The sequence below is a fragment of the Excalfactoria chinensis genome, chromosome 10 (assembly GCF_039878825.1).
Source record: "Excalfactoria chinensis isolate bCotChi1 chromosome 10, bCotChi1.hap2, whole genome shotgun sequence".
Lineage (NCBI taxonomy): Eukaryota > Metazoa > Chordata > Aves > Galliformes > Phasianidae > Excalfactoria > Excalfactoria chinensis.
Genome location: NC_092834.1, coordinates 1,514,442 through 1,542,082, shown reverse-complemented (window position 1 = coordinate 1,542,082; position 27,641 = coordinate 1,514,442). Strand labels below are relative to the sequence as shown.

At 44.6% G+C, this 27,641-nt stretch overlaps 1 protein-coding gene across 3 annotated transcripts in view; it reads left to right on the top strand.

Annotated features, from left to right (window-relative positions):
- Positions 1 to 2,898: 2,898 nt before the first annotated feature.
- SMAD3 (SMAD family member 3) overlaps positions 2,899 to 27,641 on the top strand; it is a 63,746-nt gene continuing 39,003 nt past the window's right edge. The window contains exon 1 of one of the 3 annotated variants that reach the window (XM_072346040.1): positions 2,899 to 3,670. In XM_072346040.1, the coding sequence (XP_072202141.1) occupies positions 3,465 to 3,670 (206 nt within the window). In that variant the 5' untranslated portion in view covers positions 2,899 to 3,464. Of the gene's footprint in view, positions 3,671 to 3,869; positions 3,901 to 13,294; positions 13,333 to 27,641 lie in introns of those variants that run through there. The other 2 variants (XM_072346042.1, XM_072346043.1) reach the window with 2 other exon arrangements.

Below are 27,641 nucleotides of genomic sequence, written 5' to 3'. Positions count from 1 at the left end.
CGGACACTGTCGAAATGTGTCTCTAATAAGGGTAAATATGCTTTAAAAGACACATTGTTTCTCCGGCTAATTTTATAGAATCCCTGCTCAAAGCCCCACTTTCCTCTTAGTTAAAGTGAGATTTAAATCCTGTTCCTATTCAACAACTAATTTTCTTAACAAGCATGACATGTGGAGATGATTTTTTTTTAGTAATAGTTAAGGTGTCTGCGTATTACTAAAGGGTTAAGAAATGTCAGAAAGTCATTAAGGGTACATTCTTTAAGTGTATGAACCACAGAGAGCTGGGCTGGGTTTTCTCACATTATTGCAGGCTATAACCTTATTTTTCAGTAAGAGTTAAGTGCAATAAGTGAAGCCCCCAAACGTGTGCTACACCACAGACATATAAAGATAGCAATTTCTAAAAAGCAAAGTTTAAAGAAAAAAAGACTAACACAAACTTATCCTGCCCAGAGGTGACTTCCAAGACATCAGACGTTTTGTAAACTAGAGAACACATCCAGGCCATGCAAAATTGGGACGATCCCGTCTTTTCCTGTCTGTTAATTTTTCCACTCTGAGAGTGTCCAAAACTCTCTGAAAGAAAGGATTACTGTCCAGGGGTTCAGAAAGCTCTATTTTCAAAGCATGGTTTATTCTGACAGGTAACCCCAGCAAGTACACAGGTTGTTCCATGCAATGTGACGTCCCCAATCTCAAAACATAATTCAGCCTCTTGAAAACATCTGTTTAGTTTTTCTTTTTTTCCCAGTGTTCACAGTATCCCAGGGTTTAGATCAGTTATTGAGCTGCCTACGCCTGCTTTACAATGCTGTAAACAAAGGAGACCTGGTTTAGTTTAGCGTGTAGGTAATTCTATTCGCTCTTTTGCTGCTAAATCACTGCACAAGTGTGAGCAAACCACTCGGCTCTTCCTCTCCTTCCCCTTATTCAAATTAACCCCGTTGATCACTTGCAATATGACTGTGATGAAGATTAGCCCATGAATATGTACAGAAAATTCTGGAAGCTCTGCTGAACTGTGGTCACAGCAGGAATTCTGAGTGCGGAGATGAGAACTGAGTGTTGCTGTCAAGCTTTCTGGCTATAAAAAAAAGTATGGACAAGTCCCTATGTCTTGTCTATGGACAAGTCTTCTGGCTGGAGCAGCTAGAAAGAAACAGATATGATCCCCAGCAGAAGTGTGAGCTGAGGTTACCCTGACACGGCATGGACTTGACAGCTCCTTCAGGCTCAGCTGTCTTCTGGGCTTCTTTCAGTTGCAAAACGTGCTGGGCCAGAAGTAGGAAAACAGAAAATGATGGCTTTAAATTTCACCACACCTAAAATCACAGTAAGGATTTAGACTTCAAATGCTTTTCTTTTCTTTTTGTTTTAATACCTCCATCTGTGTTTTACTTGGTTCACATGTTCAGGTTATTCTCTAAGTTTGTGACAAAACTCTTGTTTTATATACATATATATGTATACATATATATACAATGAAAGCTCAGTTTGTTAACTAACCTCCAGCTATCTGTTACTAGGTCCCAGAAAAAACATAAATGCACAGCAAAGCAACGTCACCAGCCACAGTCAGTAAGTAAACTGGGCATCTTAGAGTTCTTAGTGTCAACATTTTGTTGCGTTGTTTTAGAGGTGCTGAGGAACTATTTCCCCAAGCGATGTTGGGATCCTCTATGGGGGCTCCACGTCTCTGTACTTCAGGCATCCCAATTGAAGCAGCCAAAAACTGGGTCAAGGCAATGCTCCAAAATTTTAGTGGTGAGCCTCCAAAATTCAAGAAACTCGGGGAATGTGTGTTGGGAATAATATAAGAGCAATGGGGGGAAAAAATGATGGAGAAGGAGTGTTTAATTTGTACCAAATACTGATATTTCAGAAGTTGGTACTGTCAGTTTGGAACAAAGCGCACTGTCTGTTTTTAAACCCCTTGTGAAAGTCAGGCCAGTTGCCTCTGAGCATCAGACAATGTCTGAACCCATAGGTTCCTAACTTGCCACAAGGCAATCCGTATAGCTGGCTGCTTTGAATCTGTACACACAGGGAATTTTGGATGCTGGCTTTTGAGGAGTCTTCCCACTGGGTTGTACTGGAACCTGGAACTGGAGAACATGGGTTGGCAAGTGCCTTAGGTGTCTGGGAGCTGCCGAGCAGCCCCGGAGGCTTCCCAGATTCCGCTCCCCATCATCCCGTCTGGGAGGATGGAGGAAGCTGGGAAGCATTTCTCAACTCAAAACCTCAGAATTTGGGAGCCGGGCCCCTGAAACTTTCACCCCCGTTCCTGGATGGCTGTTGCGTGCAGCTGGAGCGCAGAAAAGCGAACTGGCCTCGGTGGAGGCACCCGGTGGCTCTGCAGGTGGCCCCAGGCTGCCGTGCGCTGCTCAGCATCGTTTTGGGGCGATTTACCATAGGATCAGAGTACTGAGGAGCTACTGTTCATATTTGGGTGGGCTCCCTTTCAGCATGAGGGGGCAATGCTGGAGGCCGGGCAGTGGCCCTGTCTGCGTCCTGTCTGCCCAGCAGTGGAAAAGGAGTTGCCGACCATTCACCTGGATGCTGTCCTGAGTTAGTCCAAAACAAGAGGCTCTCTGCAAAGCACCTAGAGCTGAACGCACAGCAGCTCTCTGACAAAAATGTTCCGTCTGAGAATTTCTGACCAGGTCTGGCGGTAAACAGGCTCAAACGACACTCTGGAGATGATACAGGGCGAAAATTATTCGGGTCCCCAGTCTGCAGAGTGGGAGGATGAAGGAAGAGAACAGTAAATTGAAGGGGTTGAAACTGCTGATTGTCCAAGCCTGACTGAGCGGTGCTCAGCTGCGTGGAAAGACGTGCGGCACTTGTTTATTTTTCTCTTTTTCCACAGAAAACAGCCGCCACCAGAGCCGCGGCCCCGCTGCCACGGCTGAGGGTCTCCGCTCCGAGGGGGGCCCTGAGGGGCGCTCCCCGCCCCGCGCTCTGAGGGGCTTCGAGGTGGGAAGGCCGCGCGGCCCCGCGCCGCTCAGGGGACGCCTTTCCGCGGCGCCGTAGCGGGGCTGAGAGGAGAGCCGAGGGGCCCCTGCCCCGAGCGAGGAGGGGGGAGCGGAGTTCCCGGCGGGCCGGCCGCCTCCCCGCCCTCCCCCGGCGGCGTGAGTGAGCGTGTTTGGGAGGGAAGGAGGGGGTGGAAGCCGGGCCGGGGCGGCCAGCAGGCAATTTGCATGAGAGACAGACTGGGAATGAGCTGGAGTGGGCGCCTCTCCGCGCACACAGAGCGGGGCAGGAGGGGGAGGAGGAGGGAGCTGCCGCCGCCGCCGCCGGAGAGAGGCGGCGAACTCCGGGCAAAGTTTGGTGCCGCGGGCCCGAGGCGCTGAAGCGGCGGAGCGGAGCGGGGCCGCTGGGGCCGGGCTTTGTGCTGCCCGCGGGGCCTGCGCGGCGCGGAGCGGAGCAGGGGGCGGCGGGGCGCTGCCGGCAGAGCCAGCATGTCCTCCATCCTGCCGTTCACCCCTCCCATCGTCAAGCGGCTCCTGGGCTGGAAGAAAGGGGAGCAGAACGGGCAGGAGGAGAAATGGTGCGAGAAGGCGGTGAAGAGCCTGGTGAAGAAGCTGAAGAAGACGGGGCAGCTGGACGAGCTGGAGAAGGCGATCACCACGCAGAACATCAACACCAAGTGCATCACCATCCCCAGGTAGCGGCGGGGCCGGCAGGCCTGGGCGCCCCGCGGGCGGTGCTGTGCGGCGCTGCGCTGCGCCCCTCCGTGCGAGTGCGGTTACAGGGAGGAGAAAGTGGCGGCGGGGTGGGAGCGCTGTGTAATAACGGGAGAGGGAGAAAGTGCGAGGGGATGGGGGCAGAAAATAGGTCTGCAACTGAGATTAACAGGAAAAGTTGAGAGCGCTGTGGATAGCAGCTCTGCGTATTGTGGGTACTCGTGGTCAGAAGTTTCAGCGTTGTTCTCCGGCGTTGTTAGGGGAAGATTTGTTTATTTTTGATAAACTATCAGGAAAATGGTTTGTTTGGGTTGCTTGCTTGTTTCCATGTTAGCTAGACAGACGTTGCTCGAAGAGGTGATTGAGAGCCCTGCTGTGTGTGTGTTTTCCAATCGCTTTTTAGATTGGGAACACAAGTGGCATTGCTGAAGGGGATTGTTTGGAGTGCCACAGGGTGAATATAACCAATGCGTGTACATACTAAATGTTGTGTTAACATAGATTTTATTTTTAGCCTTCATTTTGAGCTCTTTGAGACCATTGTAAATCATGAAGGATGTGTGTGTAAGTATCCCATCAAAGAAAAAGCCTGCACGTAACTTTCAGCTCGCTGGCCGCAGGCGGTGCTTTATGGCTGAGGGTTTGTTGATTTCAGTGTGCGGGGCCAGATGACTGCTGGGGCTGGTATTGGTCGTTGTTTGAGGGGTACTTTTTGGTTGTTGTTTGAAACACAGGCCAAAGTTCATTCCAAATATTTGAATGCCGCATAATTGTGTGCTTCTGCGTGAGAAGATAGCTGTGTGTGTGTATTCATGCTCCTCTCTCGCGCAAACAAATGTATGCTTTCTTGGTTGTCAGAATGATTTAATATGCAGTAGCTAATACAAAGCAGCATCTGTTGCATGAAAAAGTGAAGCAAGTAGCTTAGAACTACTACTACGGACATTTGGAACTCTGAAATTTTTCTTCCATCAACCATAGGGCTTGGGTTTTTTGTTTTTTTTTCTGTTGTTCTGGCTTTTGGTTTTTGTCAACATCAAAAAAGAATTCTCCTGATATTCTGGTGCTGAATGACTGTGGCTGAGTTTTTACACTGATACAACCAGACCTTCACCTTTATAAGTCAGAGTTATTCTGGCTTCCTCTCCTAGCCGAGGAAGGGAGCTACGTGTGCAGAGCTGCCCCTGGTAACAAATGTAATATAACCTCTATTTTGAATTTCTTGGTAAGCAGTGTGCATCCCTCACAGATAATGCCCTATCTAAACCACTTCCCTTAAATACCTCTTCGGAAGAAGAAAATGACTTGAGCAGCCCTGCTGATGTGACTCTGGTACTGTGCCTCGTTGCTGATGAGCAGAGCATGAAGCCTGTGGATGATTCTTTTACTAGCAACAAGGTGTAGTAGCATAAGGGAGGGAGAGTTTGGTATTTTGTGATTCAAAGGAAGCAAAGAGATGGGTGGAATAGGATGCTTCAGTTGAGAAAAATAATTGTGAAGCTGTAAAATAAGTAACAATGCAAGCAGATGTCACAAGTCGTAAATATTATCACCTCCAGAGATGGTCCTGGAAGAGCCTGCTGTGCAGAAGCTAATGCTTCTCATAGACTGTGCTCAGCTATAAGAAATCCGTGCAGGAATTGTAACATTTCATACCCACTTGTAACGCAGAGCCCGGATCCTGTATGTCTTAAACCTCGCTGCTGGGGGAGTATCAGCATATTTTGACATGAGCTCCTTTGGTCTTAGTGCTAGTTTTTTAGTGTAATGCTTCCTGTGTACATTTGTTATTGTTTAATGCCAGCATTACAAAGGTGTAAGTGGTGGTTAAGTTACTTTGTTCTGGGTCCCCGGCAGCAGCACAATGAGGGGTTGATACTTAGGTATCAGAGACTGGGGAGTGTCACCCAGCAGTTTGGGGGTGGTGGCAAAGCTGGAGCAAGACCTGTGACTTTGGGCCGTGTCCTCTCCTCTGGGCTGTGCTGTTTGTCCTAACGCATCTACAGATCTGGTTACCCTGTCACTCCAAATTAGCATTTGCAGGACAATTCTAGTGTGGTTACAGTATTTTCTTTTAAATTAATGCTTCATATCTTGTTTTACTAGTTAGGTAAATAAGAATGTTGAAGGGAGGCGAAAAGGGAAAAAAACATCATTAAGGATTAGATCATGTTGTGCATTGTCTGTAATGCATCAGTAGGCTGAATTACAGTGGAGCCATGCCAGCGATGACTCCGGCCCAGCAGGAGTAGGGTAAGTCCAAAATTAGCTATTGTATCCATGAGACAGAGCAAGTTTCAGATGTGAAAGTGCTCAAGCTTTGCAGGAACATTGCTTGTGGGACTAAGGGCTGTGCAGCAAATGAGCTGGCAGCTTCAGGTTCCTGTAGCGACAAGGTGAGGTTGAATGCACGTTTTAAGAAAGAACAAGGAAAATGAATACATGAATTTGTGTTGTAGGACTGTGGAATTAGAAGGCCAAATTTGTTCCTGTTGTCACTTTCATCAGCTCGGAACTTGAAATAGACGTATTTCTCAATATGCAATCTCCTAGTAGTTTATGTGATGAATTAGTTCGTAGATGAATTGGTAGACACACCTCCCACCCCAGGTTCCAGTTGGAAGGACGTGTGGCATACAGCAGAAGGCTGGAGAGGCCCTCATGGATCTTAGCAGAGGTGTTGGCAGGATTATTTCCTTTTTCCTTTTTTTTCCTGCTGGAGCAGGAAGCAGTTTCCACCTGAAAAACCTCAGACCACCGGCTTGCTTCATGTTGCCAGTGCCTGGCAAAAGGGTTTGTTAGAGGGCTGTGTTCTGGAACACTGCTGCTCTGCTGTCCCTGCTGCTGCACATGGGAGCTGCCTGTAAACCTGCGTGTGCTGAGCTTTGGTGCTGGGAGCTGACCTAGTGAGGTGTAGCAAGCTGTGTCTGTATGGTCAGCTGTGTCAGCAAGGTAACTCTTCATAGTACTGTATATGGTGATAAAGTCACACATTGTTTTGACTATTAAAATATACCCTTTGTAGTAGTTGCATTGATCTTGAAAGCCCGGCTCTCAGGATGGCCATTTTAACTGCTTTTTGGACAAGGCTGAGGATGGAGTTCTGTTAGTGCGTACCCCAGCACAGCCAGGTGTTTGAGTTTATGGCCTCTCTGCTTTGCTCTGTGAGCAAGCTTAGATCTATTCCAGCTGCTATCAGATGTTTTGAAGTTTTGATAGCTCTCTCTGCTTCTGAGACCAGATAGTGGTAAGCTGGGAATTTGCTGGCAGCAAACCTGACAGCTGGCATTACCTGCAGAACATGAATGCATCCCTGTGGACTTCGTGCCTGGGTGAAGAGCAGTGAGTTTGTGGTGCTATTTCTGACCTGAAGAGAGGCCATGCTGTGCTCTTGGCAAACCATGAGCATTTTTCCATAGAAATAGTGCATTAGCCTGAACTGTGAGTGTTTAACAACCTGCAAAGGGGTCTGAACTGTGGAAGTCAGAAACATGTGGTGAGCTATTACTAATTTCTGAGAGCTGTGTGGTATACGTAGTCTTGCAAATGTGACAGGAGGTAGCAGACACTTTGTTTCAAGAGCATTAGTGGTACTGTACATTAAGACATAGGCTCATGACATTCTGTAATATATTTTTCATATAGTTTTCTATTAAGCCTATTACTGTATTTATTTTTTGATATCACCAGCAGTTTTATAGGAGCCAGCATTCTTGTATGTAAGAAATACCCTCGTTTAAGTGGTGCTTTTTATTTTAGAAAGCAGTTTTTGAAGAGAGGTGGGTGTTATTTCTTGTGGAAGTCATCTGATAAGGATAGAATGTACCAAGTGAAATGGAAATATGGCACATTTGCTTTAAAAAAAAAGAAAGAAAGAAAGAAAAGCTGAACAGAGTGTTCCTTAAATAATCTGCATTTTGGTGGGAAAACCAGGAAGGATAAAGAAGTGATTTTAGGAAGATCTCTGGTGTGAACGTTGTTGTGTTGAATGCTGACTGCACATTATTTACAAGGCTTGACCGTGGTCTTAGGACTGCCTTAATACCAAGAAAATAGGAAAACTGCAGATAGGGTAAGTGGCAGTGGCACATTTCAGGACTGTGAGCTCTGCTTTTCTTTTGAGGCTGGCATCTGTCAAGTTTCAGCACCAAACAAAATACTGGCCAATTTTGTGTGTTTGTGCTCACATCTCTATTTTCTATGCCAAATTTGAACTGTCTCATTTTCAGTATAGCCTGTCAGTGTACGTAGGACATGTATACGTAGCTTTACTATTGCACAGACTGCTTTCAGGCTGCCTCCTGTCAAGGTGAGCTTGGCTTGCAGTGGCACGTTGGCTGCAGCTCAGTCCTGTGTGCATGCAGTCTAGCTGCCTTGACGTTCGCTGGCTCCCAGTTGCAGGTAATTTTACTGGCACATCACTCTGCTAACCTCTGTACTGAGCTAGCTTTATGGGCAGGTTGTTGTGGCCCTGCCCTAACCTTTATGCTGTCACTGCCTCACTGCTGCCATGTGAGTTCCTTTGGCTGTGGTGGTAGTAGCTGCAGGGTGGACGTGGCCTCCTGGTTTGTTTGTGGCTGGCTTTTGTGCTGTTAGTGTGACTTTGCAGATCAGGTATAAAGGTGAAAATACAACAAGTACATGGACTCAGCCTTCAGTCGAGTGTACTTTCTACCTGCAGTCACACTTATCCTTCAGTGCCCTCCTCCCTCACTCACCAAAGATGCAGGGTGGTGCTGAAACTCCTCTCGACTTGGAAGACCACAGGGCAGTGTCTGTGTAAGATATAGATGGGCCAGTGGGGAGTCTTCTATCATTTGTTCTATGTTCATCTCTCTGCCTTTTCTTCTTTTCCCTTTTTTCTTGGGACTGAAATATTTAAAATAGCTTCTGGAAGGACTCGTAAGATTCTCATTATATTGTGTAGTAAGTGTTGAATCTTTGTGAAATAAAATGTTTAAGATGGTTGCTTAACTTTTATAGTGTTAGGAAAAGACCCTGAACATTGCAGTCATTTAAATATAATGAGAAATAAATGCAAAAAATTGATGAAATCAAGAAATGCACACTGTATGGGATTATCACATCAGGGATCCAATTAAAATGAGCTCTTCTAATAAATATTAGTTTAATAATATAAACTTGTGATCACTTTATTATTGCAGCAAAAATAAAATTAACAAGATTTAATGGACTGAGCAGCCATTAATTTTCACTTGTTAATTTATTAGGAGCTTCTAACGCTGTTAGATGCACAATAATGCTATTATCCTGCATGAAGTGCTTTATGAAATAAATAGGGCCAAACGGTGCTTGAATTAAATTGAAATCAGATTTTATTCTCAAATTATCCGTTTCTGTTTTTTTTTTTTTTACTATTATTATGATTATGATTATTTTTTTCTAGCTGTCCTCTATGCAGTGCAATTAAATTTTCAGGGATGGGCTGCAGCACTCTCTTCCAGTAAGGCTTATGAACAGTACTAATTAACTTTTGTCCTTGCTTGCCTTGATGTGCTGTGCAAAAGGCTTCGTCCAGTCCAAAGCTGATTGTGCAGATTGGCAGCAGGGGTGAGGGGAATAAGGACAGGGCAGAGGTTCTTGTCCAGACTCTCTGCTTCTAGTCGGCCTGCTCCACTGCACTTAGCAAATGTTTGTTAATTACATTTTGTTACATGGGACTTGAGTCCAAACACAGAGACAGGGAAGCTGTTAATAACTGGGCTCTTTTGCTTGTTGCTGAAGAGACAATAAGGTGCAGTTTATACTGATTTAAAGCCGTTCTGTAGCTTGACCCTCATTTTCTCCCCCGTGTCCTTGCTGTCCCTGTCAGAAGGTGGGACTGAAGCAAGCATGAGTTTGGGTTACTGCTGCTGCTGTGGCTCTGCAGGAGCAGAATGAGGAGCAGATCTCTCTCTTCCACTTTTAAGGGCCTGATGGTTCAGAAACACGCATGAATGAACTGTTAGATATGATTGGAGTAATAATGGAGATATAAAGAAGTAGCCCCTATTTTCAAAAGAGCTAAGCCAGGTACTAAAAAACAATATCCTGTTTTGTAGAGAATTACAGAAGAGTCGTATGAGCTCCAGAACAAAAAATCTTCACTGACAACTAAAATGTAACATAAACAGTAACTGTTGTAGCAGTGCTGGTGTGGTTATCCAGATTTGCTCATTTAGAGGCAAGGTAGGTTGCAGTAGCCTACATGATTGCGTGATTAAAACTTCTGTAATCTAGGAGAAGTGAATAGATGATCATGATAACTTGTATTTGTCCCTAGAGGTACCTTTTCAGCCCACTTACTGGTCAGCACTGAGGTTATGACAGCAAACAAGTGGCACGTTTCAGGGAGTCGTGTGACCAGGCTCTGTGTGTGCCTGACCCCATGACCAGGAGCATCTGCTTGGGGTATCCAAAGGAATGTGCTGTGTCAGCTTACAATGGTGAGCCTGCAAATCCTGGGGAGAAGGCTGCAGGGTACAAGGAAGGTCAGTCTGGCTGCCCAGAACCCTCACTTCTTCCAAGCTTTGGGATTCTCGGAAAGGAGAGTCTTGGTTTCAGGGTATCAGGTGGACCACCCTTAGCTCACTGCATAACTTGTTGTTATCTAATCTGGAAACTTAGTAAACTTTTGCTTACACATTGTGTCATAGAAAAGGTTGAAGGTTTTCTTAGGTTTGGTGATGTTTATTAACCATAACACAATCTCTTTAGAAAAGGAAGTCAGAACAGAAATTTCCTCCTTTGTGGTGAGGCTGCAACCAGCAGTGGATGAATGGTGGATGCTGATACTGATGTTCTTTTCTGACGATAAAAGAGGAAAAACTTTGTCCTTCCTGTTCTAGTTTCTTTAATGTGAAAAGAGAAATTTGCCTGGTCTGATTTACTTCCCAGATGTAAAGCTGTTGGCATTCACAAAAACATTGGGCATCTGCATGCATGTGACTGCATCTTTGTGTCTGTGTTGCCTGTGCAACTGCTATTATTACTTTATCTACTTAGTGGTGAGTGAACACTTCTTCCAGATTTTCCTTTCCCTTCATAACTGGTTGTTGTGTGGGGCGACAAAAGACCCAACTACAAGCATCTTTAATTTTATACACATTATACACAAAAACACCAAATATGTTGGGTTTTGTTTTCATAGAGATACGAGGTCTGTGGTTTCTACACATGTGGAATTGTACAGGAATGTCCTTTTCTTACTATTTGTCGAACAAATTGCCGTTCCTCTTGAGTCTGATGCACAGCCAATCTGTAGCACGTGTGTAAAGGTATCTGAACAACTATGCTGGTGTTTACAAAGCACTCAATGTCTAAAAGTGGTGCTGACAAGCAGCTGGAGCCTGAGTCTTTTCCCACTCTATTTGCATTTGTGTAATTATGTGGATTTCAGTAAATTTGCTTGATTTACATGCACGTGAAAGGAGAATCAGGCCAGCAGAAGAAAGCAGCAGACTGAAAATGGAGTGCAGAGGTGTTCATAGGCTGAGTATTGTAAGATTTTCCCCTTACATTCATGGCTCTTGGAGCCACTGTGTGTTCTTCTCTGCTGGGCTGGGTGCCTGCCTGGGCCCGAGGGCACCCTGTGTGATGCAGTGTGTGATGGTTGCTCAAAGCTGGTGTGTTTCAGCCCTGGGCTGGAGATCCATCAGGAAGGATTTAGCTGGAAGTTTGGTACAAATGGAACTTCTCTGCAGAGCATTTCATTTTTGAAGGAGTTCTTGCTCATGTTTCAGTGACGATTTTCCATTGGGCAATATTGTGTTTTGGCAGAGAGCCTCCATTTTGTGGCTGAGATGGCCCTGGATGAGAGTTGGTGTTGGCACTGCCTCCTGAATAAAGAAGGATTTGGCTGTGCTCACCGTGCTTTGTCTTTTTGTTTTATTGTGGTTTTTTTTTCTTGCCGTTTTTCTGTTTTCAGCCAGCTCACATACTGATGGTGAAGCCATTGTAATGTGCTTCTCCTGCAGCACCCTCACACCTTCCCTGCTATAAGCCTTGCAGACAGTGGAAAAAGGGTAGGGGTTTCCTTGTGCATGGCCTAGATAAAGCCCAACCACAATTCCAGGCCTTGAACTTCGAGGAGCACAAGGTCTGCTGATAACATCCATCCTTTCTCTCTTCCCCCATGGCCGGCTTGTTGGAAGGAAGGCCGGGGATCACTGTTGCTGTTGACCTGGAGCCTGAATGCAAGGCTCTGCTCTTGGGAGCCCGGATTGATTACATTGTGAGTTTCACAGGCTTGACACACTGAAATGCTCATACAGTTTGGCTCATGTTCCTCCATACCTCCTTCTTGGGCCTGAATTTAACTCATTTATTGACCATAAGCTTTACAAAGTTGAATCTATCTTCACACTTGCTTTTTTTGCCTGTTTAAGTGCTGTTTTCTTTTCAAATTTGCCTTGCGTTGTCGCTTTTTTTCCCTTTTCCAATGCCCGGCAGTCTTAGCAGAGATGAGTTAGAGCAATGGGAAGTGGAAATAAGCTCATTTGAAACTACTGCATTAGAGGGAGGCTTTACAAAATAGCTGAATGTAAATTAAAAAGAAGTCAATAATCACTGATCATCAAAGCCAGCCTTTCTCCGTGACTGGTGTCTTTTGCCAGTAGAAGTCTGCATGCAGTCTGTAGGCTGTTGGGAGCACTGCTCTGAATTAGATACCGTAAATAACTTGTGTGTAGGTAGGCAGCTGATCCCTTTTTCCCAAGTCTCATGTTGTTTGTTTGGTAGAACACAAGGCTGAAAGTTCACATGGAGGGCTGCAGTTGCATCTTCGTTTTTTTTCCAGCTGTAACTGAGTTAAGACAGGTTTTCTGTTGTGAATTACTGCCTAATGAGCGTACGCTGTGGTTAGGGAAGACTGAAAACATCACGTTTTGTTCCACACGGCTGTGTACCATTAAGCAAAATACTTAACCTACTTGTACCTCACTCTTCCCTACCTAGAAAATACAGCACTTGCCTCACAAAGATGTCAGAGAATGTAATAACAGTTGTGAAAAGCTCTTAGCGTTTTGAGAGGTAGACAGGGTTGCAAAACTCTGTACCTTGCTACTTTAAAAGGCTTTCTGTTGCTGCTCGGCATCTCTTTTCACACTAAGAAAGCAGTTCTAGTTTTTTTTGGAAGCTTTCTTTGAAAAAATGTAGGTGCTACGTCAGTGGGAATATTAGGATTCCGTAGATGTTTAGTGGTCAGCTTTTAGTGGGTTTGCATAACATTTATCTGTTCATCACTGTGCCGAACCTCCTGTGCACATGGAATATTTTGACTGGTTGATGCACATCATACCACAGTGGTCTGCTTCTGAGCTTAGGCTGAAAGTGTTAGCACGAGTCCAGGGGAAACACTATACACGCAGCCTCATGTTTTCATTTAAGTAATATTATATAACCATATGTGAGCGTAATGCCATCCAAACACAAAATGCTAAATGAAAGAAATGTGTTCGTGCAGTGATTGTGCTGTTGTTGGTAGACCTTTAAAGCCACGACTCACAGCAACACGTGTTGGAAAAAGGGATCACTTGTGCACCTTTAACTGTGCTCTTTCACTGAGCAGTTTGGCAGCTGCTGAGTGCCGGGCAATTGTGAGCACCTATTTGCTTTAAAACTCCTTTGCATCTGAAGACTTCTGGTGAGTTGTTCTGAAAGAGATGACTGAAAGCTAATAGCTGGCCATCTGGCTGGAAACAACATTATTAATTAAGCTTTCTCTTTTTCTTTTAAATCATTTACATGTTTGAAATAAATGCTCTTTTCAAGGGTATTGAAGCAAGTTGGATTTGAATTCTTGCTGTGGGAAGCAGTGTGTTTAATGCCTCCCTTCACTAAAGTTAAGAATCAAGAAGTAATGCTCGAGATAATGGTTATTTAGATTTCTGAAGAGCAAAACAACCTCCAGATTAGTCCTTATGTGTTTTAAACAGCTACTTTATGTGAAAGACAACCATCAAGCTCAAAAACTATTAACAGCTCCCATTCAAAGATAAAAAAAAATCTTTTCTACTTATCAAGCCCTTCTAACCACCTTTTCCATCATGGTCTTTTCACAGCCTGTTGAAGGGCTTGTGCTTGCTGGAGGGTGCTGGTGACCTCTGTTGTATTACTTGGGCCTCAGAATCCTTTGCAGCGGGAAGATTTCAGTTCCCTTTTGCAGGCTGGGATAATGAGGGCATGAGGACTGGGCTGACTTGCACTAAGGTGAGCGGGGGCAGAGGCAAAGCAACAGGTTGGGTGCAGGTTGCAGCACTACTTACACAAGGTTGAAGTGATGTTGATTTGGAGAGAACATCTCCCCGTGTTCTGGATGGAAACAGGAATAGTTTAAAAGCTGTTCTTCCTGAGTAGTGCTAATAAATCGTAACACGGTCATGATGTAGCATTCAGAATTACATTCTTAAAGCAGCGTTGCGTACGTGTGACTATGCCTTAAAATATTGCTATGCCAGACACAAATGAACACATACAAGTGAGTGTAGGCCATGGAAATTATGGCTTGAAATTGGGTTTTGTAAGTCACTGCTTTGCATGCCAGGCTCCACTGGTTTGAAAGCCCTGTTGAGGTAGCTGCTTCTAAACAGGAATAAAAATAGACATTTGAGTGCTCTGATCTTAGAAGAAAAAAAAATACAGGCATTTATTGGATTATGATTGGCTGATGACTTTGAAGCTGGAGACAGTTTTATGTTACAGAGCTTCTCACTCTGCTTATTCTCTCAGTTCCCGTTCTTTCCTCCTCTCCTTTTTTTTTTTTTTCTTTTTTCCTCTTTTCTTGCTTTCTATTTTTAGGATGGCATTTCAGAGTTTCTGCCGTACTGGCAGGCCAGCTATGCCAGAAGAAAAAGAAAGAAGAAAGGTGGGAGGTAGAGCTAATAACTGTTATTAATTTGGTTCTTGAGTGTTAATGTTCAGAGTTGGTATGTTTCCAGTTTATCTGATAGGGGATGAAAGATCTGCTTGCGCTCAGAGCCGCTGATTTACGTGCATCCTGACAGTCTTTGTGCACTTCAGCAGAAGAGAGAGAAAGTAGGAGGTTTAGGACTGCAGGGAGGCTGCTGGAAGTTTTAGAACAATTCTTTGTGTCCAGGTAGAAGGTGGTGTTTAGTTAACCTTTGAGTGAAGGAAGAAAAAGAGAAAACACTGGGACCAAATTAAAAGACGTATATAAAAATAAACTGTTAAGGTCTGAACAAAAACTGAGTAACCCTTGCTTGCTGTATATGCATGTGCTTTTGTAAATGAAATTGTGTGATAATGCTTTAGCAGCCAGCTGTAATGCTTCACAGAGATTGAAGTTCCTTCAAGATTGTGAGGGCAGGGAAAGGGAATTCTGTGCAGATGGAGCAGGGAATGCTCACGGGTGCAGAATTCCTCTGACCTTTCTGGTGCCGGGCCTGTGATGCTGTGTGGCCCTGCTAAAGCTGTTGCATGATTTATTAATGGGCTCTGCTAATGTATGCCATTGTGATCTGTGCCTTTGTACCTTGCTTTACTTTGTTTAGGGGTTAGGGTATGTTTTAGGGTGAATACTATTTTTCTTCCTGTGCTTTGCCTCAGAATCTTAAAGCACAGGGAAGGGTGGCTGCTTGGAGAAGAACAGGAGTGTTCTGTGCTTGTGAGAGCAAGAGGTGTTGCTTAATGTGACAAAGCCTAAGACAGGCCAAAAATGGTTTTGTGGTGTGAGTAGGATTTGATGTTTGTTGTGAGCTCAGTAAGTTGTGTTTTCCTCTCTGTGATTTCTGGGCCATCACTTTTGCACGTGCAGAGCAGCTCTGAGTTTACATCACTATGAGAAGAGCTGCATCTTAATTTTACACGTCATGTTGTATTTCATCCTTAACTGTGGTTTACATCACTGTGCTGACTGCAGCTATGAAGAATATTTTTCTAGGTTCATTTGGGGGTGGTTTGTTGTCAAACGCTGTCTGAAGGCTGCTGCAGTGTAAATGCACATGCCGTGTATTGCTACAACTTCAATCACTGAAGAATTATTTTTAGGTGACCAGGATTATTTCAAAACATAGGCCATAACATTTCTAACAGCAGTTTGGTAACTTATTTTGGTCAGTTATAGATTGCACCTCATGTTGACTTGAATCTAGCACTAACTTGTAGGGTTTTATTTCTTTTAAAGCAAGTGAAGCTGTTGCTCAAAAGTATTTCTTAGAATAATTGGTAAGAACTGATAGATGTAGTTTGCTTTACTGCTACAGGGACTGAGTTTCATTTTTCTGAGGTTTTCTCCTGGCACAGCAGGCTGAAGTGAGGGAAGCAAGAGAAGGCTTTACGGTCTACATATGTTTGTACCCATTGCAGTAGTTCCTGGGGACTGAGGAAGAGGTGACCAGCAACACTGTATGTATTGTACAACCCACGCTTAGACAATGTATTTTTATCTCACACTTTAACCCTAAATATTTTGTTACTGTGCCAGTAAGTGGCAGAGCAGATTTGGACAGAAGAGACATCTTGGGCTGTGTTTCTGTGTCTCATTAGCATAGTTTGCTAAGCCAAGTTCATTTCAACAAAAACGACAATCCCAAGTTATCTTGTTTCCACATGCTATTTTTGCTGTTGTATCTCTACCTATAATGACAACAGTGACGTAATTTTGCTTATAATTTCCACTTCTCCAAGCGTAGTTCCTGTTAGCTACAAACCGCTGGAGGAATATTACTCACTGAGGGAACCACTTGACTTTGAAGAATGTGACTGCAAGAAGGGTTTTATTTTCTCAGCGTCCTCTGCCAGTGACTGGTAGTTTCTTGTCTCTTTCAGTACCGAGGACTATTCAGTACAGGTTTGTGGCTTTGCCAGCAAATAGGTGATTCCCTGATGACCAGCCATCTCATCCCATGTAAAGCCTTTCCAGTTGGCCATTTGCTGACTGTCCTTGCAAGGTACTTCTGAAGTGAAAAGCACTGGAGATTCAGACTCCCCTGCTCCTTTTGATGCCCCCTTCAAAGAAAACAACTAGCGATTCCTCACTGTGCAAGGTAAGCAACCTGTTAGAGGTCATGTCCCCTAATGAAGAACACGTGCCATCCTTAGCCTAGCACTTTTCATGAGTTGTGAGTGTTTGTGTGCTGGAACAAGGTGTTCCTGCAAGGAGAAGTGTGGGTAGAGCTGGCTGGGTGTTGCCAGACTGCAGGGGTTTGGTGTTCTCCGTGCAGAACGTGAGCAGCCGTCTGTCTGACCCTTGTGCAACTTGTACATGAGCAGCACTTGCAATATTCCTCCATTCCTCAACCAAGTCTGGCTCTCTGCAATTTGAGCGTTTGTTAGCACACAGATAAGTTAATTATACAAAAGGTAACATTACCTTGTAATTGCCTCATCTTTCCGTGTGCAATAATTGGCCGCTGGGTATGTTGGATAATGCAGATGTGAAGCATTATAACTTCATGGGAGTTTTCTTACTGAAACTGAGCTAGATCTCCACTGTGCGTTTTGTCAGAGGTGAACATATTCCAGAATGTGGGTATGTCCCTGTCACTGTCAGAAATAGAGTCTGAGTGTACTGAATGGAAATAGATCTTATGATGCTTTATTCTTTAACTTAAAAAGAATCTTTTAACCTATTTCTTAGCCTCAGTTGATGGTGTTCAAACGCATCTCTAACGTACTTCCCTTGTTTGCCTTTTTTGAAGCCCTTCATGAGATTATTCCAGCTAAACCCTCTCTTTCTCTGGCATTTGGTCTCATCCTCTGCATTGCACTGGCAGTGCTTAAAGCAATAGATCAGCACCTAATAAAAGCAGGATTATCTCTAAGCTGGGAATAAGGAGAAGGAGACTACTGTGGAAGTTAGAGGGTTTGCTTGTTGTTACCAGTTCATTTCATACCACTTGCAGAAACTTCCAGCGCACTAATGAGGAAGGTGAGGGGTCTTCAGTGGACTTTCTCACCGTATTTTACAACTTGCAATCTATTTAGACTTTGTCTGCTCAGACAGTTCAGGTGATCTCTCCCCATCATGTAAATATCACAAGCTGTTCTACTTGTTCATTTATTCTGTTGGAAAGGCAGAGGGGGAAAACAGCCTCGACTGGCTTGCACCCCAAAGGGATGCTATGCAAACCCACTCTGTTTTCTTTGATGGGAGCTGCACAGTTTTACGTCCTTTTGTCTATTATCCTTCTCTCTTAGTCATCTCTTAGTGAATAATGAGTAACAATATGCTGTGAGACATGAAATCTGGAAGTCTTTATTACAGTGTGTGTGAACCATAAGCCGTCACCAGAGCTGACTTTCTCACGAGCTGGCCCAGTGACTGCCAGGGGGGAGAGCCTTGCAGCTCTCTCTGCTTTGGGCACTTCGGTATTGTGGCTTCCCTGTGCACAGCAATTACCGTCCATTTTGCAATCAACACCTGTCTCTAATTTCTGCTCCCAGCAATGGACATTGCCTGCTGTATAAAACCCTTTGCTGTTTGTGTATAGAATGCTCTTCTTTTTACAGTTGAGGCTAGGAAACACCGCAAAGGCAGATGAAAGTTAAGTAAAGCAGTTGTTGCAATAGGCCTAAAACAAACAGCAAATTTGGTGAGGTTTTTCCTTCCTTCCCTCCATGGTTTATTTTTTTGTCTTTATTTTTAATATGGGGGAAGGGAGTGAAGGGGAAAACTTCTCTTGAAACACAGAATTGTCTTGGGGCCAGTGCATGCTGTTGTTGCTTGCTTGTTTTCTTTTCCCACCATCACCTCCTTTAGGAATTGCTTTCTTCAAATCCAGCTTTCCGTGATCTCAGGCCTCCGGTGAGCGTTCTGCAGGCAGCCCTGTGTGTGTGTGGAGCAGCAGGAAGCCCTTCTGCCCTGTGAGCACTGGGAAGAATAGCAGCAGACCCACCAAACCCACATGTGCTTAAGGCAGACGTGTTCCGAGGAGTCCTGCTTGTCTGAGCCTCATAAAGTCAGTGGAACAGTTCACATTTCCCTTCCTAAAATCTGCAGCTGCTTGCATATGGCAGTGGTATTGCTTGAGGTGTTGTCAGATGTGTGTGTTTCTGAGGGAGCTGCTTTGCCTGCAGTAATATTTCTTTAATTTGACTTTTGACCTTTCATAGCAGATCTGCTTAACAGCCAGGTTGCTGCCGCTTAAAAATTAAAACGTTTTGGCAAGGATTGCCTGTGAAATGATTTTTAGCTTGCAGTGGCTGCAGCAGTCTGCTTCCTAAATATGTGTTCAGTGGTATTCTTTGAGTTTGTAAAGTGGGGCATCTCGTACTTAGTTTAGGTACTTGCTTCTAGAAACATGAATTCCACTGGCAAGTAAGTATGAAACGAAAGAGAGCATTTGGGGACTGAGTAAGCATGCAGCTCCATGTTCTCTGATTGAGAGGACTTCATCTTATTTCTGGCCATCTCTGCCCAAGGCTGCTGCTTGCTTGTGTGGGGCTCTGTGCTGCTCTGAGCTGCGCTGTGTCTTCACAGCAACAAGATCACACTCTGTGATATCCTGGAAGTCGTGCGTTTTTCAGTCGCATTTGTGGGCGGAGAGGTGACCTCTGCATTGAAATTGGTAACTTGTGTGCCTGCATCTTCTAGAAAGGCATCCTGTCTTCATTTAAAGAGATTCCACTGTTTATTTTCTTACCTGTTCTTGATTTTCCTTATGAAGTGAGACTGTGAGCTATTGAAAAAAGATCTTGTGTGTTCTTTTCAATTTGTAATTGTTTTCAATTAGGATGCCAGTGCATTTTTACAGTTTCAGGAGGGCTCTGGGAAAGGCGGATACGATGCTTCAAGTATTTCTTTTATGGGTAAGCCCAGGGAAAAGTATTATCTTGTTGTTTCAAGCCATGCTTAGCATTTCTGCCCTGAGGGGAAAAATATGATTACGTAGCATATAAGGCTTGCCTGGACAAGTTGTAATGGATGTTGAATAACTGTTTGGTAGCAGCTTGCATGCTTTTAACGTAATAAATATACATTGTGGTAGTGTTACAGAGGACCTCAAGATTATAATTATTTGAATTATGCTTTACAGGTGCTTAGCAAAGCAAACTAGTTTGAAGGCTCAGCCAGGAGCATGCGCTCAGAGGAGATGCAAGGCCTTCATCCCATGTGATTGAAGACATCTGCCTCTCTTCTGGCACTCAGCTGCTCTGCAGGGGCTGTGCAGTGCCTTTGTAGGGCTCTTTGCAATAGGATTGAAAGACATTTAAATACTTGCCTGGGCTGGGGCTGTCGTGGCAGATGTTTCAGGTAACTTAGGGATTCCAAAGCTGCTGAAGGCCAATGGAGCATCTAGTTGCCAGAGAAATATTGCACTGGGACTGGTGTTCCCTGCACCTGGAACACGGAAATTCCACAGAACAGAAAGATGCACGTGGCTGATGGTATGATGTTCTTGCAAAGCTGGGAGACCTGCTTGAGGCAGCAGGGCTGTTCATCTGTGGGCAAAAGGATGAGTAACTCAGCACCACTTGAGCTGTTTTGAGGTCCAGAAGAAACCTGCTGTGCCCATTACTTCTTTACCTTCCTTAAACCTAGAGGGTTCCTTTCCAGTGGCATCCATTTGGTAATGGGAAAAGGGCTTTTACTGTTAGAAGTGCAGGAAGAAAGATGCTTTTTCATTTTGTGGAGTTTTTTCTTTGTACCAGTCTTGGTTTTAAGCCAGTTCAGAGTGAACTTTGACACTTTGGAGGAATTAAAGTAGGTAGGATTATTAGGAATTGCAGTGGGAGTTGTCAGAAGGTGATTAATACTAGAAGCTTGTACTTTTTATTGTGTGGGCAGTCTCCAAAGCAGAGCTGCATTTTTAATTGTTGTGTTGCAAGCTCTTCAGGGAAAGCTTAAAGCTGTCATATTTCTGTTTGCATGTTTCTCTGCCTGAGAAATCCCACATCTGGAGCTCTGCACATGCTCAGCAAGTTTGCAGTGTCGGCAGGGTGGTAGACCTGTTAGATGTGGGCTGCCCAGATGTTCTTAACTGCATGTGAGCGGGCTCTGCAAAGAGGTAGGGACTGAGATTCTTCCTGAAGATGTGAGGCTTGCTGCGTGCATGTTTGCAGTTGTTTCTGTGCATGTGCCATGGATGCATATGGGCTTTTGGGGCCTTCTGTAGCTTTGACCAGGCTTCAGCAGGTCTGGAAAGCATGAAGAAATAAGAAAGTCTTCAAGCTCTGCCTCAGCTCTTTTTTTTTTTCATATGGAAAAGAGATGCCTGGGGAAACCTGGAAAGCTGTAAGAAAGCTGCTTAAAATGGTAACATGATTAATTTTCACTTCATTTCTTCAGCTGGAGTCAATACTTGGACAAGAGTTTCAGTCTGGGAATCAAACATTCAAATGCAGGCAAGAAGAAAGGGGATTGCTTGCATGCCTTTTGTTTCTGCTCAACACAGCATATACAAATGGACTTTGGTGCCCAGCTTCTGCTGACTGAGCCCTGTGCTGTCTCTTGATGGTGGCAGGACTGCGAGGGCTGTTCCTAGGTAAACTTGTAGCCTCATGTTTTCTGGGGAAACATCTTATCCTTGTTCAGGGTCCCTCAGCCTGAGGTAAGAGCTCACCCAGGGTGTAACACAGCACGATGAGGATGAGCTCAGGCATTTTCTGGAGCTCGGGGTTTCCTGGTTGTACACATGCAGTAGCTTGTGGTAGCTCCAGTGCTTTGTGGGAGTGCACTGCTTGCTATTAATGCTCTGTACAGCACATGAGCCTGCTTCCTGCCAGCAGCCTGCTCCCTGCAGGGAAGAGCTGTGGTTTCAAAGCAGCCTGCCATCGCATTCCAGGGCAGCATTCAGCCAGCTCCCAGCTGCCCTCTTTCCCAGCCACTCTTCAGATCTAAGCAGGGGATGAGATGCAAACTGGATGCCTTTGTGGTAGGAACAGGCCATTTCCAGCCACTGTCTTGGTCACCCTTGGAGAAATTTGGTAGCATGAAAGAAAAGGAGGGTGCTGGGGATCTAGTTTGCCCAGCTGCTTAGGTGGGCAGCACCAGGCATGCTGCCTTCCTCAAGTGATTCTCCAGGCTCTTTATGTTCTGTAGCAAAATTTATGGGCTACTCTGTTGTTCAGGTCCTTTTGGTTTTTGAAAGCAAGATGATCAGCTTGCAAAATATTAGATGTTGATGCCAGATGTGTTTGGATGTGGTTTGCTTTGTTCTTGAACAATAGACAGTTTTAAAGAAGGAAAAGTATTGCTTTTGCCCATATGTCCCATTGTTTCCATCTTGGGTATGATCCTGGCCACAGAGTTCAGCGTTATCATGCTGATTGTGTTTGTAGTGACTCAGAGCCGAACATTTGTCATGGGTTTCATTCCATCTTTGATCACTTCTTTTCTGATCAAATGTGGAATTTTCATCCAGTGCTGAAGGAACTGTGTGGTTTGTGGAGCAGTTCCCAGAGAGCAAATTCTGTCATTGCACATCTCTTGGGTGCTGGACTGCTGGGTGTGAGTGTTGCTTTAGTTGGATGTGTTTCTGTCTGAGTTGCTCATGTACTTAACCTGCAGCAACTCTAAAGGGAAATAATAAGTATCTTTTTTCCTTTGATAGAGGCTAGACAGAATGGTAGTTTGAGGAGCAGGAAGCGCGCAGATGAGAATCATTTCACTTTTTCTATTTGGAAGTCTCATGTTTTCATTAATTTACCTAAGGTCTCAATGAGTGTCTTTCATTTCTCTCTGAAATGCAGGACTGATGGCTGAATTTAAATAAACAGATACTGTAACACAATTTCCTGGCTGTGTAATGAAACTTGAAAAACTCAGAGTGATGAAACCATAATTGGATTAAATGTATTGCTTTACCCGTTGGGAATACGGGTAAAATTCCTGCCTCTCAATAGTTTTGTTTTGCCATGTTAGTTTAGAATCCTAAGCTCATGGCTTGTGTTACAATGGGTTGAATGGCAGATGGCAACTATGGAAGTGTAAATTAGCTAGCAGCTGACATTACTTGGGGAGCTATTGATTGTGTTGATACCATTATATGGGGATAAATGCTGGTTACTCAGTCAATAAGGATGGAATAGAATGTACTTGGAATCATTTCATTAAATTAACCCATCAAGAGTTCTTCTTTCCAATTACACTACTATACTATTTTGGTGTGGGTTCTTTTTTGTTAGTTTTGGTTTGTTTATTTTCCCAAAATAACTCACTTCAATGCTTGGAATCTGATTCTTCATAGGTAGAAATTCAGAGGGTTCAGAGGAGCAAAGTTATGATGTTGCTTGTTTTGTTTTAATATCTTTCCCCCATTTCCTGGACTGTTCCCATTCAGCACACGAAGGTGAGGAGAGGAAGGAGGGTGAGTGGAAGAGCCCAGGGGAATCTTTGTATCTCTCAGTGATTCCTCGCTGCCTTGGGAGCGGCAGTGACAGGTTTTGAAGAGGAACATCCAGCATCCCTGGCCAGCACAGTGCTAAATGTGATGCAGGGTTTGGCAGAGGAGCAGCTGCTTGGGTACCTGCTTTGGATCAGAGCTGGTGCATGGTGTCTCATAGGAGTCCCTCCCATAAAGATCTTTGCAAAGCTCTTAGCAAAGGGAAGCAAAGTCTCTGTGCCTTGATACGGCACTCAGCATGAGATGATTGACTTACTCAGCGATTCCAATTTTAAGTCTGTTTTTCATGTTTGATTTGTTAGCATTTTTTTGCATCCAAGGCCTAGAAAAATCTGATCCAGGTAAGGCATAACATGAAGGCAGTGAGTGAAGCAGCAAACCCAGAGCTCTGGACACTTTCCCTAACCTAATAAATAAATAGGCATGCAGCCTGTGGTGTAGCAGTGTTTGGATGATGATACTTTACTGCATGACTCTCCCCTAGCATGGAAATGTTACATTAACACTGGTCAAAAGGAAAATAGGGGATTTAAGTTCAACAGAGCTTCCTTCAAAGCCAGCTGCTGCAGGATCAGAGGCCAACCTGGGAATTAGTTGGGTGGTGCAGAACTGACAGATCTTCCTGCTTCAGCCCTGGGATGTGAGGAGGGTGAGCATTGTGCGGAGTACACACGACACTGCTGTGAGGCTCCTGCTGCCATCCCCAGTGTGGGTTGTGGCCAAGTGCTCACCCACTGCTGAGTGAACACAGCAAATGCAAGCTGAGAGCTGACCCTGAGCTTTGTGCTCAGTAAAGAAGTACTTTTAAATATAAGTAATTTGTATGTTGTTGAGAATTTATTTGTGGCCTGATATCTTGGTTTGGAAATATTTCTGTCCTGGGGAGGGAAGCTTTGCTTTCACCATCCCAAATTGCTTTTGCAGCTGCTGGAGGCTGCAAGACTTCCATGCTGTGCAGCCAGAGATGCTGTTCCTTTCTCAGGATCCCTCTCCACTTTTAGCCCTGAGCAGCTGCCCACTTTCCCTGGAGCTACATATATCCAGCAGTGCGGGGAGGCCTCAGCAAGGCAGTGAGAAGTGGGATCTGTAGTGTGAGGTAGCTCCAGAGGTCTCATCCCAAGCCTGGTGTGGTGTGCTGGCCTTCCTTCTGGCTGGGGGCTGAAGCCAGCCTGCCTCGGGCTTGCAGTGCCTTGTAATCACATCCCTTTTTGCTGCTGAGTGAAGGAGAGTTATGAAGAGTCCTTTCCCTGCTTGGCCAAATTGGTTGCATATCTTGCTTTCATGCCCGAGTCAGAGGCATGTGTGCAGGTGACTGTCACCCAGAGCTGCACCTCAGAGCTCTCGCTGTCAGTGATGCTGAGACAGCTCAGCTGAGGGACTTGCTCGTTTATACTTTTTTTTTTTTTTTTCTTTTTTCTTTTTAATTCAATTTTCTGGATTTAAGTAAGAACAGAGAGGACAGTACCAGGAGCATCTCGGTTTGGAGCAGCACTTAGCAGGGAGCTTTGCTGAAAACAGAAGGTGATCCCAGTGTTGTCACTCCAGCAGTGAGTGAGCACCACGGCAAGGGCTCAGAGGAGCAGGAGGAAAGCAGCGCGGGCTCAAAGAGCCTCCTGTTATTCAGCGCTCAGGAATGCAGAAGCATGCTCCAGCCGGGGTGTGGGCGGCTGTTTGGTTTGTGGTTCTTGCTGGGGGGGTGGGTGATTTTTAAGAGCACTTGCTGAATTCGCATTCGGTTGAATAATGACTACTTTGTATACAAATGATAAATGTTAGTCAGATCGGAGCAAAGATGCTTCTTGTGCTGGTCATGGATTTGGCATATCAAAGAAAGGAGAGGTGGGGGGAAAAAAAAAGTAAGCCCAGGGTGTCACTGCTTCAGAACCTGCAAAATGAAAGAGTTGCATTTATGTTATGTGACATCTTTAAGCCTTTGGCTCCCCCAACTTAATGCCAGATAGCTAAACTGGAAGAATTTATTGCAACTGGCATATCTTTTAGAAGCCTGTCATCACAGAAGAACTGTCAGCAAACTGTCCTTGCTGGCTTGTTTCTGTTCAGTGCCTTTTTTACAGAGCTGCTGCATTAGATGAGTCATTTCTGCTTTTCCTATGGCAAGTACTGCCTGCTGCAGCCAAACCTGTGTGATCTTAGCTGGGTTTACATGGTTGCTGGGGCTTGTTCTTGTTTTATTCTAGAATCAAAGATTCTGGTAAACTAGACTCCTGGAGCTGCATTGCTGGATTTATACCCAAGTACCTCTGGCCAAGCAGCCCTTACTTATCTTTGACCTCCTTCAGTGCTGTTGCCTCTCTTGTAGTCACACTTTGCTGACAATCTTTTCAGGTTGCTTTAGTGCAGAGTGAGGATAGGACTAGATGTGAAAGAACATGTGAGGGCTAGTTTGTTTTTCCAGCACTTTATTGTCCTATTGATCATTTGCAATTATTGCTTATTTGAAGAAGCAAAGCTCAGAGCTCAGCATCTGGCTGGGGTTAATCTCAGTGCAGGGCCTCACTGGTGCTTCCTGGGGATTGACCTTGGGGATCCCTTTTTCCATTCCTCCCTTCTGTCTCTGCTCACAGCCAGGGGCACAGGTGTGCCAGCTGAGGTGCCTGCCTCAACTTGGTGTCACAGCCCCAAAGTGACACCAGGCAGCAGATGCTGGGATGTGGACTCCAAGGGCCCTTGCCTTTACGGAAAAGCAGGTTCAAAACAAACTCTGTTATTGTAGCAGCTCCCAGAAGGCTATGAAGTGGTTTAGGTTGGTACAGATCGTGTTGATGTAAAGCAGAATATTACAAATCTCTGGTATTCTGGTTTGTCTCTGCTCTGCTGCTGGGCTAATACAAAGACTTGTGCAAAGCTTATATCAAGTAATGTGAAGAAGAGGATTTGAAGTTACTGTGCATCCAGCACTAGGCCTTGGACCCAGAAGAATCGATTGCAGTCACTTGATGAAGCTGAGCATTGGTTTCTTGCTCTGCCAACCTGCACAACCCTTCCTGGGAAGGTGAAGGGCAGAAATCCTGCTTTGAGTGGAGGAAGTGGGATTCCTCCTGCTGGTTTTGCTGCAGCAACTGAAGGCGAGGTTTTAATTAATCGGGTTGGGGAATCCACAAATATTTCCGTGCTTTCTGACAGATGAAAAGGGGGCTGCATATCACTTCTAACGTCAATAACGTTAATCATACAAAGCCACAAAAAGGAAATTAAACTTTAAAAGCCATGTTAAAATAACACTAAAGATTTGACTGTAGCCCACAGAGGCAAAGAAGTTCAAAGGGAAGACTGAACTTCAGCTGACCCTGCTGTGCCTAGGAGTTGCAACACAGTTTCTATGTAATATTATCCATTTTTTTTAGGGAGCCTTTTACAGGGCAGGAAGAAGGAGGTCAGTGGCACCCTATTTAAACTTGAAGTTGTTCTCTGTGCAGTTTGTAGGACATGAAAAAGAAAGGATTTAAAGTTGCAACCCAATACATCCGAGCTATCGAATGTGGATTTATGATATTTATCAGAAAAGAAGAAATCTCTTTAAACATACTAGTGTTTTGCTTTGCTGATTTTCCCCCCAGAGATGGTATATGAGCAGAATGTCTTTCCCTTGGGGTCAGTATCTCTTCCTCTCAACTTTTGGCCTTTTAACTTGTAAATCATTTCACTTGATATCTCTGCTTCTTATTAACGAATATTAACTTTTCTGCTGGTAGCTAACTATGAATCTCCCTGACTCTTTCTTTTTTCTCTTGTTCTGCTTCTGAAATCTTGGCATTTGTGTGGGGGGCACTTTTAATTGCTTCTTGCTCACTGGGAGTTTTGTTACAGATGTTGGTATTTTTTGGCCCAGCGCTTGAAATGCTGTCAAGAAATTAACACTTAACAAGCTGGGAAATTCTTGAGTTAATTAGTGCTGCCTTTTTTGCAGGTGTGGCAGCTGTTTCACTTTTGGCTTCAGGAGAGGTTTTTAATCAGAGCTCTTGAGTGTTTGCTTGTGCCTTGGCAACCTACAGTAGATGCAGGCCAGCTCCCTTCTCCTCAGCATGCTGGTACAAACTGTTAGTGCAGAGGAGAGGTTAACTTCAGGCCATAACTTCAGTTTTACAGCCTTCTAATAAGAATGAAACTGAGCTCATGGTAGGGGATCGCTTTTGATTCTCGGCCTGATCCCTGAGTGGGGCGGTGCGTCTATGCCAGCAGCTCTGTGCTATGGGGTTTGTGTGTCCCTCATCTGCCCAAAGCCTCGTGTCTCATTCCCTTAATCCCTGTGGTAATCATCTCCACTCTGTCCCCCTCTGGAGCTCTATGCAATTCCCTGCTACCACCTTTCCATATATGCCCATGTCCATTGTTGATCCCCGCACTGGTGAATCCAACCCTGTTCTGTTTCACACTGCCATTTACCAGGTGCTCAGCAAAGCATCCTCATGTCTTTGTTTCTATTTCTTTCAGCATCAGTACTGTATGCTCTTGCTTTTTCTCTTCACTTTGAGGCTGTGATGTACTGGACCCACACAGACCTGTGGATGTTGGTTTGCTGTCAGCTCGCACTGTGCTCTGCCAATTGCTATTGGTCTGGTTTAAATTTCGGATAGGATACCTTCTAATTTTGTATCTCCTCTCTCAGTGGGAGTTCTGGTTCCATCAG